Below are 16,189 nucleotides of genomic sequence, written 5' to 3'. Positions count from 1 at the left end.
CTGGCTCTGCCTGACCTCAGCTCTGCTTGGATGGGAGGCAGGAGCAGCAGAGGACTGTCTCTGCTTAAACAGTTTTTCTGACATATAATATTTATCAGCCACCGATAAGATTGATGGTGAAGCTAAGTCCATGCAACATACAGCAATAAAAACAGACAGATAAAACAAGCCCACACTTACCCAGACACAGAACTCACCCTACCCCAGTTTTGGGATGTCAGTGGATATTAATAAGAATCTGCTAAAAGAGCTACTGAATTAACACAGTTTATGATACTTTAATGGCTTCTCTGGTGGCTCAGTGGTGAAGAATCCACCTGCCAATGCAGGAAAAGCAAGTGATGTGGGTTTGATCCCTGGGTCAGGAAGATTCCCCTGGAGAAGGAAATGGCAACCCACTCCAGTATTCTTGCCCGGAAAATCCCATGGACAGAGGAGCCTGGTGGGCTGCAGTCCATGGGGCTGCAAAAGAGCTGGATATGACTTAGGGACTACACAACCACAACAATAATACTTTAATAAATACTGTTATATTCCTAATTTAAGCTTAAATTGATACGACTTAAAATATTTTTTTGCTAATTATAGGGGGGCCAGAATCAAGGAGAAACAATCTCATGCATTTTAATTAATTGATGTCTCCAATTTAAAATGTATAGCATCAGATTCCTAGGTTTAGTTGAATCTTAGATCTCAGCCATGTTAGATTTTACTTTCCAAGTCATTTCTCCTAAGATTCAAATTTCTGGGTGGCTTATAATTTTAACTGGGTGTGTAAGGTAGGGGCACTGCTTATCTGCCTATGCTCAGTGTTTAAGGTTTGGCTGGTTTATTTGTTTTAAAGACAGAAGGAATCTGAGAGTGGGGGAAGGCAGGACAGGTTGCTATTTGTTTTCAAATGAGGATTCTGAGGCCTGGGGGATTCACTAAATTCCCCCAGGGGAGGAATAGCCTAAGGACTCAGGACTAAAATTCAGGTCTCCTCTCTCTTGCCAAGAGGCAGGAAGGAAACAGGTGAGGGGCCGGGAGGACTTATCACTAGAACATTCCAAGGTCAAAAGTGAGGAAAGGAAAAGAGTCTGCTTTTCCTGAGTAGAGATTACTACCACCTGTCAGGAATGTCAGTACAAGCAGAACACAAAAGGCAGCCCGCCAGCAGAGAGAAGCTGTGCGTGGTGCTCACCTCAAACCTGGCCTTCTTCCTAGATCTTGCCGGGTGACCAGACCACCCCAGGTCTCCCATGGGTCTGAGCATCAGTCCTGAACACCCTGCCCGCTTCCCAACCCACTGCCACCTCCCATGTCAACCCATTACTAGTGAAGCATTTGGTGGCCCAAGTTCTGCTGTGTGAGACCTCACAGCGCCTTAGAGGACAGAGAAAACCTCTCTCCTTTCTCACCATCCGTTTTGCCCTGGCCATCACCTCAGACCTCGTCAAAGAGCAGAAGTAGCAGAGGAGGATGCCCTGTTCTCGGGGGGCATATGGTTTCCCTGAAACACACAAGAGTCAGAGAGCAGAGCACAGCGCCGAGGAAGTGGGAGGGGTGGCCCATCAAGCCTCAGGGAGCGGAGGAGGCGGGGCGGAAGTGGGCAGAGAAGCAGGAGCGGAACTAAGTACCAGCTCCCCTGATATTACAGAAACCTCTCTGGGAGAGTCCCATATCCTCAAAAAACCAGCCTTAAAATTAAGTTCAGACTTTTGCATCTGCACTTTGGAATTGCTCCCAAGAACCGGAAAGAGCTGCCCTGCCCGCCCTCCACAGTTAACACGCTCAGAATGAATCCTCCCGCCCAGATTCATTTTCTCAACCAAGAAGCTATATAAGCAAATCGCATATCCTGAGTGCAGACCGCTACCTCCCCAGCACCCAGCAGCTGTATCCAGCCTTCCTGGGCGGGCGCTTTGCTGGCCCCACTGGACCCACACCAGGTGCCTGGCGCCCAACCTCGGGTGCAAAGCGGTCTGTCTGCCCCCTTGGCAGAGCCACTCCCAGGCCCCCAGGACAAGCAGGCGGAGGACAGGAAGATACACCCAGAGGGGCACCCAGCACACTGCCTCAGGAACCTCGCCCCACTCACCATCGAGGCAAGCTTCAGGAAGACACCATGTGTCACCTGTTTGACCAGCCTCAATAGAGATGCATGTCCTTAGGAGCCTGGGGTCTCGCTGCCATCTCTATTGAGGACCCCGTCGCTTCCTTCTGAGCCCTGAGTCCCAGCCACGCTCTGCTCTAGGCATCAGGGTGTCCTCAGAGAAGGACAAGACCCGGCATAGGGCTTGGCCCTGCCAGAACGTGGAACCCACACACTTCCGGTGAAGATCTCCCCTTGGTAATATCTCACACACCGCTCAGAAAGGAGGGGACTGCTTCCCCCAGCTGGACACCCCTCTATAAAAAAGTGTCAAATGGGGGACTTCCCCGGTGGTCCAGGGGTTTCAGGATCTGCCTGGCAGATGGGGGACTTCCCCGGTGGTCCAGGGGACTCAGGTTCCATTCCTGATCCAGGGAGATCCCACAGGCTGAGGGGCAACTAAGCCCACGCGGCCCAACTCCTGAGCTCGGGCACCACAGCTAGAGTCCGTGTGACCCAAAGAAAGACTCCACGTGCCGCAACGAAGCCCTCGCGTGCCGCAACTCAGACCCGATGCAGCCAAAACGAATGAATAGTTTTTAAAACTCTTTCAAATTAAAAAAAGAAGTGTCCGATGGAAACCCAGTCACGGTCAGGAGGCGGCATGGATGCTCACTCTTACCAGCAGCCCTTCTCGTCACTGAACGCACGTGCGTCCTGAAGCCCAAGATAAGCAGAGCGACACAGGACCAAAAAAGTGTTTTTCATACAGTAGGTTTTCTTATTTTCCTAAGCATGCGACTTCAGCCAAACACACCGCTCTCTGGAGCCTCCTGGACTTGTTCAAATGGTGGCTCGGCCACTAACTAGAAACAGAACCTCCTGCAAGCTCTTACCCATCCCTGTGCCTCAGTTTCTCCAAGTGTAAATGGAGATTATCAGGACCGGCCCCTCTGTGAGGGCCAAAGCAGTCAACCCATGTAAACCTCAAACAGTGCCTGGTACGAGGCAAGCACCCCACGAGCGTTAGCTAGGATGATCAAGTGAACCAAAGTTTATTTGACCACCTGAAAATCCAAAACACTCTGACAGACATCCTTGAAGCAAAATGGGTTCTTGTGTGTGTGTGTCTCCTGAGATATTCTAGCTGTAGAACACTGGGTCAAGGATAGGCATGTTTCTAAGGTTTTTCAGTAAACTGTACTCAAGAAGGACATATTTACATAACAGGGCCCCCAATCTCCTTCCAGCAAGTCTTGGAAGCAGGAAGTGCCTATAAATGGGCTGTTCTGTGTTGACTTCTGCTGGGAATCCGGCATCTACCGAATTGCCCTCCGGACCCACAGCCTGGAGATGCCGGCGCAGCGTGGGGGTCTTGCTGTCAAGCCCTCAGCAAACTCAGGTGCACACACCTTTGCCAGCCTGATTTGATTTTCCCCTGGAGGGGGGCTGGCCACCACACACACCCTAATCCTAGGGACCCCAATCTAATGCCCAAGTCTGAGCCTGGGGGCAGTTTGCCAGGGCTTTAAGGACACTTAAAGTGTGAAAAACACACAATGCGTTCCCCATCCTCAGGTGAAAAGGTGACACCATCCAGCAACAGAAGCTGAGCAGCCAGAAATCACAAAGGGATACCTGGGTGCCCAAGGAACGCCCCGGAGTGGGACCCAGACCCACCTAGGTGCCCAGGGCTCACCTGGCCCAACATCGATGGGGTTTGAGCCAGGCACCCTCAGAGCCTTGTACCCCCCATGTGGAAATAATTCTAAGGTATCAATCAAGCTTACAAACTGCTAAAACCAAACTACGTTCCATCCTCTTGGCTCCAGAAAGACACCCCAGGACTAAGGTCAGGTCTAGAAGGTACCCAGCAGAAAGAGCTGCCCCTAGCCTGGCCACCTTCTCTTTCCACCCACCCCGGGCTCCAGGCTCCACGCCACCCTGCAGGGGCCTCATGCACACACCCGAGGACACCCTAGCAAGTGTGTGTCCACTTCCACTAACACCCTGCAGCCTTGCCACACTGCTGCCCTGGACCCGGGTGGACACACCCACTGCGCAGTCTGTCAGGGGCTCTGGGAAGAGACCAGCGCAGGCTGTATGCGGGCTGGTTACCACGTGTGCAGGAGATTCCAGGATCCTCTTGAGTGTGGTCCAGAGACTGGGGGGCGGGGGGCAGTCAGCAAACAGCAGGGGACACAGCCCCTTGGCCCGACCCCTCATTCTGGTGAGACGCACGGGGCAAGGCCCGCCTGGCCATGGTCTGGGGGCAGTGCAACCACTGAGCCCATCAACGCTGTCCCAGGAGGGGACACCCTGCTCTTCCAGGCTGTGGTTTATTCTTGCCCTGTGGTCAGTTCACTGTCAAAAATGTATCTCGGCCAGAACCTCAGAATCAATTCACACCATCATTTCTATTGCTGGTCACATTTCAATCCATCTAATAAATTTTGAACTCGCACAAATGCAAGCTGTAGGGGAGGAAAAAAGAAAGCAAGCCAAACAAATTAAAACTTGCTTGGCCATGAATCAGTTAGGAGATTTATTTTTCATAAAAAAAAAATCAGGGATAGGTGACACAGAATGGACTGAGAAGTCTGGTGGGCTTCAGGCTATCGAATTGCCCTCCGGACCTGCAGCCTGGAGATGCCGGACTAAGAATTGATGCTTTTGAACTGTGGTGTTGGAGAAGACTCTGGAGAGTCCCTTGGACTGCAAGGAGATCCAACCAGTCAAGGGGTCACAGAGTCCGACACGACTGAGCAACTTCACTTTCACTTTCTTTCATCCTGTGGTGTTGGAGAAGACTCTTGAGAGTCCCTTGGACACCAAGGAGATCAAACCAGTCAATCCTAAAGGAAATCAACCCAAAATATTCAATGGAAGGATGGATGCTGAAGCTAAAGCTCCAATAATTTGGCAACCTGATGTAAAGAGCCAACTCACTGAAAAGACCCTGGTGCTGGGAAAGATTGAGGGCAAGAGAAGGGGGCGACAGAGGATGAGATGGTTGGGTGATATCACCAACTCAGTGGACATGAGTTTGAGCAAACTCAGGGGGTTACAGAGTTGGACACAACTTTGCAACTGAAAAACAACAATCCACAGTGAGTGACAGGTACAGGAGATTCATTTTTCCTTTCACTTTTGTGTACATTTGAAAATTTTCACAATTAAAGGTTAAAGGAAAGTTTTGGAGCCATGCAGCCCCCACAAAATAAAAGTTATGACCAACCTAGACTGCATATTAAAAAGCAGAGACATTACTTTGCTGACAAAGGTCCGTCTAGTCAAAGCTATGGTTTTTCCAGTAGTCATGTATGGATGTGAGAGTTGGACTATAAAGAAAGCTGAGTCCCAAAGAACTGATGTTTTGAACTGTGGTGTTGGAGAAGACTCTGGAGAATCCCTTGGACTGCAAGGAAATCAAACCTGTCAATCCTTAAGGAAATCAATCCTGAATATTCATTGGAAGGACTGATGCTGAAGCTGAAACTCCAATACTTTGGCCACTTGATGCAAAGAACTGACTCCTTGGAAAAGACTCTGATGCTGGGCAAGATTGAGAGCAGGAGGAGAAGAAGAGGAGAGAGGATGAGATGGTTGGATGGCATCACTGATTCGATGGACATGAGTTTGAGTAAGCTCCGGGAGTTGGTGATGGACAGGGAAGCCTGACGTGCTGCAGTCCATGGGGTTGCAAAGAATCAGATACAACTGAGTGATTGAACGGAGCCCAAAAAAGAGCCTGGCAAGACCTGAAATCACATTCCTCCCAGTGAGTTACGAAAAGGCTGGCAGAAGCACACACTAACCTGGCCTGCAATTTTGTTGATATTGTGAGGAGCAAACCTGCAACCAACCGGGAACGGCCTCTGCAGGAGCCACCGTCCACCAGGCCGCTGTGCCCCCACCCTGGGTCACCGGCCAGGAGTCCGGAGCCCCCGCCAGGCTCTATCTGAGCTCCAATCCTCACCCAGGAGGATTCATTCGACTCTCTCAGATGCTGTCAGGCAGGTCAAACTTCAAGTCACGGACCAAATAAATCCAGGCCACGGAGCCTGACGAAGGGGCCAAGGCAACCACTCAGACAGAGCCTTGCTGGGCTCCACGGCTGAGTGTCCAAGTCAAACAAGATCTGACCGGGTGGCCTCTATGCAAACAGCGGCAGCAGGGAGAACCCAGGCCCGTGTTTACACAGAACCTTTCCCCTCAGAAGCTGAAAGCGATTTTAGGACACTCATTAATTAGCTTAATTAAATCTCACGGGGCTCCTGCCCACCCTGCTCCCGGCTGCCTGTTTCACTCGAGCATGGCTGGGGGATGCAGAGAGGCGGGGCTGCACACCTGGCACACACGTGTAAACACATCACAGTCACAGGCCACCCTTCCTGGGGGGCTGTTTGGAGAACACGGGACTTTGGAGCCTTGTCACTGGCTCTACTAATGGACGAAACTCATGAACAACGCACGGTTCCCTTCATCTGGTCCAAAGGAGGATGTCTAAAAGGGACAAAGAAGACAGCAAGCACTTTTTGTCCCAGTATGCAAATGAGAGAACATCTGTATGCTAATTGTGGACCACGGACCCAAGGGAATTGTTACAGGCTCCGGCTTTGTATCGATATTTGAGAGGCCCTTGGAAATGGCACCCCACTCCAGTACCCTTGCCTGGAAAATCCCAGGGACAGAGGAGCCTGGTAGGCTGCAGTCTATAGGGCTGCAAAGAGTCAGACACGACTGAGCGACTTCACTTTCTTTCTTTCTACTGCCGAATCAGGTCATCAAGAAAATGCTATAAAAACCTTTGAAATTGGTGCCAACATGTTAGGCTTTTCTGCCTCTGGAATGCCTGTTCCCGCTGATCCATATTAAAGAAACATTCTCAAATCTTTTAGAAGCTGGAACTTGGAAGTTTTCCTCACCGGCTGGCAGGCCAGGTCGCCACCCAGGTCATGTTGGCATAGAAGGACTAACCCAGAAATCATCAGTTTTTCCTAAACTCAAAACCTAAGTCAAGCCCTGTCTCCGCAATACCTGAAAACATTAGTGGAAAGCCTTTTAAACTTATGACCCCGAGGCCTAGGATGTGCTCTAAAGAGCTATGCTTTCGTCCGGCCCACGTCCCTGTAAAAGTAGCGGTGTGTACCCGCCACAGAGCTGCACAGACTCCAGGGCCACTCAGTAAACACCGAGAAACCACTACCCCGTGGGAATAAACCACTGACTTGAGTCTGCTTGACCTCTCACTCCCTGGGGAGACTCATCAAGGGAAACCAGAGCTGACCTGAAGAGGAAGCCTGAACCTCATGGAATGGCCAAGGTTCCACCACCAGCTATGCAAGCTGCCACAGCTGCACTGCCCCACACAAAAGAAGAGCCTTCATCTTTCCTGCAGGGTGCTGGGGGCGAGGAGAATGAAAGCACTCTTAACCTTATCCAGGAAAGCAAAAAGCTAGACCTTTGGAACACAGACGGGCATTTTAAGTTCAGATCCAGTCTATCCCATTGTGACATATTTAGGATGCTCTAAAAGTCTGGGACAACTTTCCAGTAACAGAGGCTCCTACAATCGTTCTTGGGACCAGCCACATTACCCAATGAATGCCTTTTAAAAATAGTTTCACTTAATGTAAGAAAAGGTCTTCCCTCGTGGCTCAGACAGTAAAGAATATGCCTGCAATGCAGGAGATATGGGTTCGATCCCTGGGTCGGGAAGATCGCCTGGAGAAGGGAACGGCAACCCACTCCAATATTCTTGGCTGGAGAATTCCAGGGACAGAGGAGCCTGGCGGATTACAGTCCATGCGGTCACAGAGAGTCGGACACGACTTAGTGACTGACACAAAAAAGACTTCAAAAATTAGGCAGTCAGTCCAAAGTCTACTGAAAAATGAATGCCAGACAAACGTGGACTGCACGTGAGCTGAGGCCGAATCCATTGCCTTCACTACTTCCTCTGTTCTAGAATCCAGAGACTTCTAACCACCAACACAATATACATGATTTCAGCCCAAACCTAATTTCCAAATGGAAAATACGCATTATACCACTTTCATTAATCATTTTAAAATCTTCACTTTTGAAAAAATAAAGCCTTTTTTATCCTAGTGGCTTCAACAGTGTGCTAAGTCACTTCAGTTGTGTCCGACTCTTTGTGACCCTATGAACCACAGCCCACCAGGCTCCTCTTGTCCATGGGATTTTCTAGGCAAAAACACTGGAGTGGGTTGCCATTTCCTTCTCCAGGGGATCTTCCCTACCCAGGTATTGAACCCCAGTCTCTTACATCTCCTGCACTGGCAAGCGGGTTCTTTACCACTGGAGCCATCTGGGAAGCCCAGTGGCTTCAAAGGAACTCTTAAATATACAGGAACTCTCTTAAGATTGCTGTAATCCAACTGACGAATATTTTACTCTCTTTGATGAAGCGGTAGTTTTGTACCATGCAATTAATCTCTCAGCTCTGACAAATGTGGTATGAAGTAGACATTTAAAATGGAATGGAAATTTCTGTGATTTTTTTTTTCCTCAGACCTTAGCAAATGACCAAACTTGGACTTTTCAGGCTAGAGTACAAATTGAAATAATCTGATAACAATTTAATCCATGATTTACTGCACAACTTATGGTGCTGACACTACTGGAGACATGGTTTTAGTAACTGAGTGACTGAAAACAAGCCAGATAACCATATGTTAATAAAATGATTAAGGAAGTAGAAACAGAAGAGACGGTCCTTCCAAGACGTAGACTGAAGAATCTAACTGCAGAATGGATGTGTACAATGTGAAAAAAGACTAGAGCCAATTATAAAGTGTGGTGGGGTAAGTGCACTGGTTATCCACCTAAAGGAGTAGAGACCCTCCTCTGCACTTGAACTAAAATGGACTGGCATGGGTGAATTTAACTCAGATGACCATTATATCTACTCCTGCGGGCAGGAATGCCTCAGAAGAAATGGAGTGGCCATCATGGTCAACAAAAGAGTCCTAAATGCAGTACTTGAATGCAATCTCAAAAATGACAGAATGATCTCTGTTCATTTCCAAGGCAAACCATTCAATATCACAGTAATCCAAGTCTATGCCCCAACCAGTAACGCTGAAGAAGCTGAACGGTTCTATGAAGACTTACAAGACCTTTTAGAACTAACACCCAAAAAAGATGTCCTTTTCATTATAGTGGACTGGAATGCAAAAGTAGGAAGTCAAGAAACACCTGGAGTAACAGGCAAATTTGGCCTTGGAATACGGAATGAAGCAGGGCAAAGACTAATAGAGTTTTGCCAAGAAAATGCACTGGTCATAACAAACACCCTCTTCCAACAACACAAGACAAGACTATACATGGACATCACCAGATGGTCAACACCAAAATCAGACTGATTATATTCTTTGCAGCCAAAGATGGAGAAGCTCTATACAGTCAGCAAAAACAAGACTGGGAGCTGACTGTGGCTCAGATCATGAACTCCTTATTGCCAAATTCAGACTTAAATTGAAGAAAGTAGGGAAAACCACTAGAGCATTCAGGTATGACCTAAATCAAATCCCTTATGATTATATAGTGGAAGTGAGAAATAGATTTAAGGGCCTAGATCTGATAGATAGAGTGCCTGATGAACTATGGAATGAGGTTCGTGACACTGTACAGGACACAGGGATCAAGACCATCCCCATGGAAAAGAAATGCAAAAAAGCAAAATGGCTGTCTGGGGAGGCCTTACAAATAGCTGTGAAAAGAAGAGAAGTGAAAAGCAAAGGAAAAAAGGAAAGATATAAACATCTGAATGCAGAGTTCCAAAGAATAGCAAGAACAGATAAGAAAGCCTTCTTCAGCGATCAATGCAAAGAAATAGAGGAAAACAACAGAATGGGAAAGACTAGAGATCTCTTCAAGAAAATTAGAGATACCAAGGGAACATTTCATGCAAAGATGGGCTCGATAAAGGACAGAAATGGTATGGACCTAACAGAAGCAGAAGATATTAAGAAGAGATGGCAAGAATACACAGAAGAACTGTACAAAAAAGATCTTCACGACCCAGATAATCGCGATGGTGTGATCACTGACCTAGAGCCAGACATCCTGGAATGTGAAGTCCAGTGGGCCTTAGAAAGCATCACTATGAACAAAGCTAGTGGAGTGATGGAATTCCAGTTGAGCTATTTCAAATCCTGAAAGATGATGCTGTGAAAGTGCTGCACTCAATATGCCAGCAAATTGGGAAAACTCAGCAGTGGCCACAGGACTGGAAAAAGTCAGTTTTCATTCCAATCCCAAAGAAAGGCAATGCCAAAGAATGCTCAAACTACCACACAATTGCACTCATCTCACACGCTAGTAAAGTAATGCTCAAAATTCTCCAAGCCAGGCTTCAGCAATACGTGAACCGTGAACTTCCAGATGTTCAAGCTGGTTTTAGAAAAGGCAGAGGAACCAGAGATCAAATTGCCAACATCTGCTGGATCATGGAAAAAGCAAGAGAGTTCCAGAAAAACATCTATTTCTGCTTTATTGACTATGCCAAAGCCTTTGACTGTGTGGATCACAATAAACTGTGGGAAATTCTGAAAGAGATGGGAATACCAGACCATCTGACCTGCCCCTTGAGAAACCTATATGCAGGTCAGGAAGCAACAGTTAGAACTGGACATGGAACAACAGACTGGTTCCAAATAGGAAAAGGAGTACATCAAGGCTGTATATTGTCACCGTGCTTATTTAATTTATATGCAGAGTACATCATGAGAAACGCTGGACTGGAAGAAACACAAGCTGGAATCAAGATTGCTGGGAGAAATATCAATCACCTCAGATACGCAGATGACACCACCCTTATGGCAGAAGGTGAAGAGGAACTAAAAAGCCTCTTGATGAAAGTGAAAGTGGAGAGTGAAAAAGTTGGCTTAAAGCTCAACATTCAGAAAACGAAGATCATGGCATCCGGTCCCATCAGTTCATGGGAAATAGATGGGGAAACAGTGGAAACAGTGTCAGACTTTATTTTGGGGGGCTCCAAAATCACTGCAGATGGTGACTGCAGCCATGAAATTAAAAGACCCTTACTCCTTGGAAGGAAAGTTATGACCAACCTAGATAGCATATTCAAAAGCAAAGACATTACTTTGCCAACAAAGGTCCGTCTAGTCAAGGCTATGGTTTTTCCTGTGGTCATGTATGGATGTGAGAGTTGGACTGTGAAGAAGGCTGAGCACCGAAGAATTGATGCTTTTGAACTGTGGTGTTGGAGAAGACTCTTGAGAGTCCCTTGGACTGCAAGGAGATCCAACCAGTCCATTCTGAAGGAGATCAGCCCTGGGATTTCTTTGGAAGGAATGATGCTAAAGCTGAAACTCCAGTACTTTGGCCACCTCATGCGAAGAGTTGACTCATTGGAAAAGACTCTGATGCTGGGAGGGATTGGGGGCAGGAGGAGAAGGGGACGCCAGAGGATGAGATGGCTGGATCGCATCACTGACTCAATGGACGTTGAGTCTGAGTGAACTCCAGGAGTTGGTGATGGACAGGGAGGCCTGGCGTGCTGCGATTCATGGGGTCGCAAAGAGTCAGACACGACTGAGCGACTGAACTGAACTGAACTGAACAAACAAGGGAGACGGTGCAGCTGGACACCAGTTGTAAGCCTGTTCTCCAGTGTTCAGGTTGAAGTTCCAACAATTGTACCTGGTTTTGCTCACTTTGGTATTACCTGGCCTTCCCTGTGAATGGGAAGGGCCCCAAGCAAGGGGCCCAATGGCTGGTGATTCCAAGAAGCCACACTCTGTACACCAATACAGAAACAGCCACCGGATGTCAGGCAGTGCTGTCTGTCACCCTGGCCAAGCAAGTTTCTTATCCTCTCCAGGCCTCAGTTTACTCCTCTGTAATATGGACAATATAATAGCCCTTTTGCAGAACTATGAAAATTAAATGAGATAGTCTCTAAAGCCCTTGACACAATGTCAGTGTCAAGACTTGCCGGTCTTGACAGAGTTGAAATACACAGACTTGGCAACTGATGCTGCTGCTAAGTCGCTTCAGTCGTGTCTGACTCTGTGTGACCCCATAGATGGCAGCCCACCAGGCTCCCCCGTCCCTGGGATTCTCCAGGCAAGAACACTGGAGTGGGTTGCCATTTCCTTCTCCAGTGCATGAAAGTGGAAAGTGAAAGGGGAGTCGCAACTATCTAAGGTCAAATCCAGGCTTCCCCGGTGGCTCAGTGGTAAAGAATCTGCCTGCAATGCACAAGACAAGGATACGATTCCTGGGTTAGAAAGATTCCCCTGGAGAAGTAAATGGCAACCCACTCTATTACTCTTGCCTGGGAAATTCCATGGACAGAGGAGCCTGGTGGGCTATAGTCCAAAGGGTCACAAGGAGTCTGACACGACTGAGTAAACCCAACAACAAAGTCAAATACAGCCACTACAGGGTCATCCGGTCGTGTATTTGCCTCCAAGTTCTATACTTCGCGGGACTGACGCTTCTCAACTAAGCAGTTAGTTGAGGCCAAGGTGCCATCAGCTGTTTATCTGGCGTCTGGGTTAACGGTGTTTTGTCCTCATCCCCTCCAGGGGCAAAGGAGGCCATCGCAGAGCAGTGGGCATTCCCTGTTTCATCAACAGGTGCCAAAGAGAAACAGCGCCAAGAGCTTGGTCAGGCCGGCTCCTATGTCAACCCTCCCGGATGGTCACGAATGTGGAACGCGTCCCGAGGGAGCGCGGGGAAGAAGAAGCCAGAGGCGGCTCTCCATGAGTGACCCGCCCGCCTGCAGGCGCGCAGATGGCAGACCCCGAGGGGGGACCGCGGGCCGCCTGGGTCTGGGGGCGCAGCCGCACGTGCTCTCGGGCGTGCCGGCGCCACTTCATTCAAACAGGCCCCTACCGGCCACCCCGCGCGTGCGACCCCCACTCCTCGGCCGCCTTCGCGCCCCCGGGACCGCTCAACTCGGGGAAGGGAGGTGCCCCGTATGCCTCGGTCTCAGCACATGAGGCAGGCGCCCTCCCCTTCGGGCACCTCCCCCCGAAGAGCACGGAGTAAGCGGCCCGAGCCCCCCGCGCCGCTGCGGAGTCGCCTGACCCGGGCAGCACCGCCTGCCACACTCACCGAGCGTGGCCACCGTGCCGGCCTCGAAGAGCAGGCAGTCCCTGCGGCCGCGCGCCTCCAGCAGGACGCTGCTTTCCCCCGAGGCCTCCAGCCGCCGGAGCAGCCGCAGCGCCTTGCTCAAAGCCATGGGCGCGCGGCCCGGCGCAGCTCCCCGAGCGCCCGCAACTTCCAGGAGTTTCACTTTGCGTCCCCGCCGCGGGCCGGGCGCAGGCTCCTCCCAGCCGGTTCCGCGGCCTCCGCCCGGCCCGCCTCCGCCGCGCCCGCGCGCGCCGCCCCGGGCAGGTGAGGGCGCGCGGCCGCCTCCCCGCCGCCCCGCCGGCTCTGCAGAGGCGCCGCGCTCCCCCCAGCGGCCGGGCCGCGGCTGGGTGGGTGGGTGGGGGGCGAGCTCCGGGCAAGATCGGGGGGCTGATGGGGGCCGGGAGCGGAGGGGAAGTGCTCCCCCGGTGGGCGGCAGCCGGGGAGGAAGATTCCACACATTCCTGGACGCGGAGGAGGCTGCCGTCGGCGGGGCGCCCTGAAGCTCCTGCAACGTTACGGGACGCCCCGCGGCCTTATATGGACCCGCCGGGGCCTGGCGGCGCCACTAGGCTAGAAACTGCCAGGCCCGGGCCCTCCGCAGCACTCCGGAGTCCTCCCCAGTCCCGTCCAGGGCGCTGCGCCTCCCTCTCTGGTCTGCTTCTGCGACCCTGGGCGAGTCGCCTGTCCTCTGTGACTCAGTGGCCCTAAAGGGTAAAGCGGGATTAGAAAGTGTACTTGCTTCATAACGTTGCAGGGGAAGATGGAGTTAATTCGTACAAAGGGCTTGGTGCACGCCTGAGGAGCGGAAAGTGCTCCATCCATGGTGCCTTTTACTCGCTTTCTGTTCAGAGGGTCCTGCGGCCCACTGTCCGCACCAGGCAGAATTTGGGTAGCGGGGAGTCAAAGGTGGGTTGTCTCTGAGACACTGAGCCCCTGATCTCTGGACCTGACGCTTACCGTGGGACCTTGACTTCTCTGAACCTGCTTTTCTCTCTTATCAGATGGTGAGGGTACCTGCCCCAGAGGCTTGCAGGATGGGCGTGGAGTCATCGTTCAGAGGAGCTGAACACTCTGGGAGTGGCAAGCAGGGCAAACTGTGAGGTGCTGATGGTTGCAGGAGTGAGAGTGAAGGGCCTTTTCCCTCCGCCTTGCAACCCCTCCTCCCACTCTGCTGAGTGTACCGCCCTTGACTTCATGGGGGACACTTCACTCAGCCAGTATATACTCAGGCTGTGGACACCAGCATGTATCCGTGCATCCCCCATTAGGACATGTGGCCCATCTAGGATGACTGGCAGCTAAGGAACAGGAAGTATGCCCCTCTGGACACTGGGTTTTAGCCCGGGTGTTGGGACTGGTCTTGCAGGGGAGAGGAGAGGGCAGGAGAGAGGGCTTACCTGGAGTCACCCTTTGGGTGGGTCTGGGGGTTTCATTTCCTTTTCCTACAGTGAGTGTGTACACGCCGGCTCCAGACCTCATCCAGGTGTTCTCATTAGACGCCGAGTCCAGGTGATTCCCCTCTCACCCCTATCCTGCTCACACAGAGAAAGAAGACTGTGGGCAGGTAGTTTATGAATCGGGCATGTTCCAGAAGAAGTAAAGTGCCGGTGCCAAGGAGGATGGCCGCGCCTTGCAGACATTGAGGAGCGAGCAGCAGTGACTGACCAGGTAGTCCGTCCTCTGTGGACCCTCCCAGGTGTGATTCGGAGAACGAAGGAAATGCGAACAACAGCAGAGATTCAAGTCGCTCCTGAGCATTCTGCCCTCTTGTTCACATACCCCAGTATGATGTGATCAAAGTCCCAGAAAGGATGCTCATAAGTTATCCAAACATTTGTAAAATGCAGACATTGTTTCTGCCTGAGAACAGCGAGCCCATTGAATGAGGCAGAGTAGCCTCTGGCCCACTTTTCCTCTCCTTTTAAACTCTAAGTTCTCTTCTTCCAGGAAGCCTTCCTGTGATGTGGAGGTTCCAGATAACCCCTCACACTCACAGATGTCCACTTTGGCTCTCACCTGCTCACATGTTGCTTGAGAAGTGTTTGTAGAGTCCTTTTTTCTTAGTCTTGTTTCACAAATTAGGTTGTAAGGTCTGCAGAAGGGGATCAAGTCTTTTAAACTTTTCTCTCTCCTCTTTCCTGCCTTTCCATGCGTCACAGCTCTGCCCAGTGACGTGCTGAACACATTTTAGAAACTTTCCTATAGTCCAGACCAGCACTTTAGCTTTACAGCTTAGACACTGTCAGACACAATGAACTGTAAGATGAACTCCTATTTCATGTACCACTGAGAAGGGAAAAAATTTTGCCAATTAAACTACGTAATGAAATCATTAGCAATGCCCTGATTTCAGCAGTTATAATGTGCGTCTTAGATGCCAATAATGGCTGTTCCCCTACCTCTGAGAATTGGCTGAATGAGCCAAGTGCCTGCTGTGTTTTCAGGTCGCTGCCCCCTGGTTTGGAGTGGGATGGGTCCACGGGGACAGCAAAAGAAGACTTGCCCTTTCATCCATGCTTCCTGAGAGTCACCTAGGCACTGGCCCATTTAGCAGATGGAGAAAGTAAGAGATCCTAACACATTCAAGGAAAGGTCAGCTCTGACACCTGAACCATGACTGCAGCCTGAGAAGACCAGTGGACCCGTCTGGGGAATGTTGGGGCACATCCCACTCCTGAGATGCAGAGTTCTCGGGGAGGAATTAAGGAAGAAACGGGGGCAATAAGCATAGTTTGCTGACTTTGGAAGCCTGACTGGGAAAAACACAAAGTAAAGAGGACAGTGGGCAGAGGGGACAAGAGAGGACGAGAGACCTTTCTAAGACAGGCCAGGCCTGCTCAGGTGATGTTTTCATCGGATCATCTTGGCTTCTGAGTTGCAACTTGAGGGAGCAGTGGGACCAGAGAGGAAGCAGCTGTGACATCCCAGGGGTGCAAGTGTGCATGGGCTCTGGGAGTGAGAGGAGAGAAACAGTTGGGTTTG

At 50.5% G+C, this 16,189-nt stretch overlaps 1 protein-coding gene across 3 annotated transcripts in view; it reads right to left on the bottom strand.

Annotated features, from left to right (window-relative positions):
- SYNJ2 (synaptojanin 2) overlaps window positions 1-13,373 on the bottom strand; it is a 108,647-nt gene extending 95,274 nt beyond the window's left edge. For all 3 annotated transcript variants that reach the window (XM_024997111.2, XM_024997112.2, XM_024997113.2), the window contains exon 1: window positions 13,190-13,373. In XM_024997111.2, the coding sequence (XP_024852879.1) occupies window positions 13,190-13,316 (127 nt within the window). In that variant the 5' untranslated portion in view covers window positions 13,317-13,373. The remainder of the gene's footprint in view (window positions 1-13,189) is intronic.
- Between the last annotated feature and the right edge of the window lie 2,816 nt (window positions 13,374-16,189).

This window comes from Bos taurus, chromosome 9, assembly GCF_002263795.3.
Source record: "Bos taurus isolate L1 Dominette 01449 registration number 42190680 breed Hereford chromosome 9, ARS-UCD2.0, whole genome shotgun sequence".
Lineage (NCBI taxonomy): Eukaryota > Metazoa > Chordata > Mammalia > Artiodactyla > Bovidae > Bos > Bos taurus.
The sequence above is the reverse complement of the archived record's forward strand: the minus strand, read 5'-3'. Positions and strand labels throughout refer to the sequence as shown.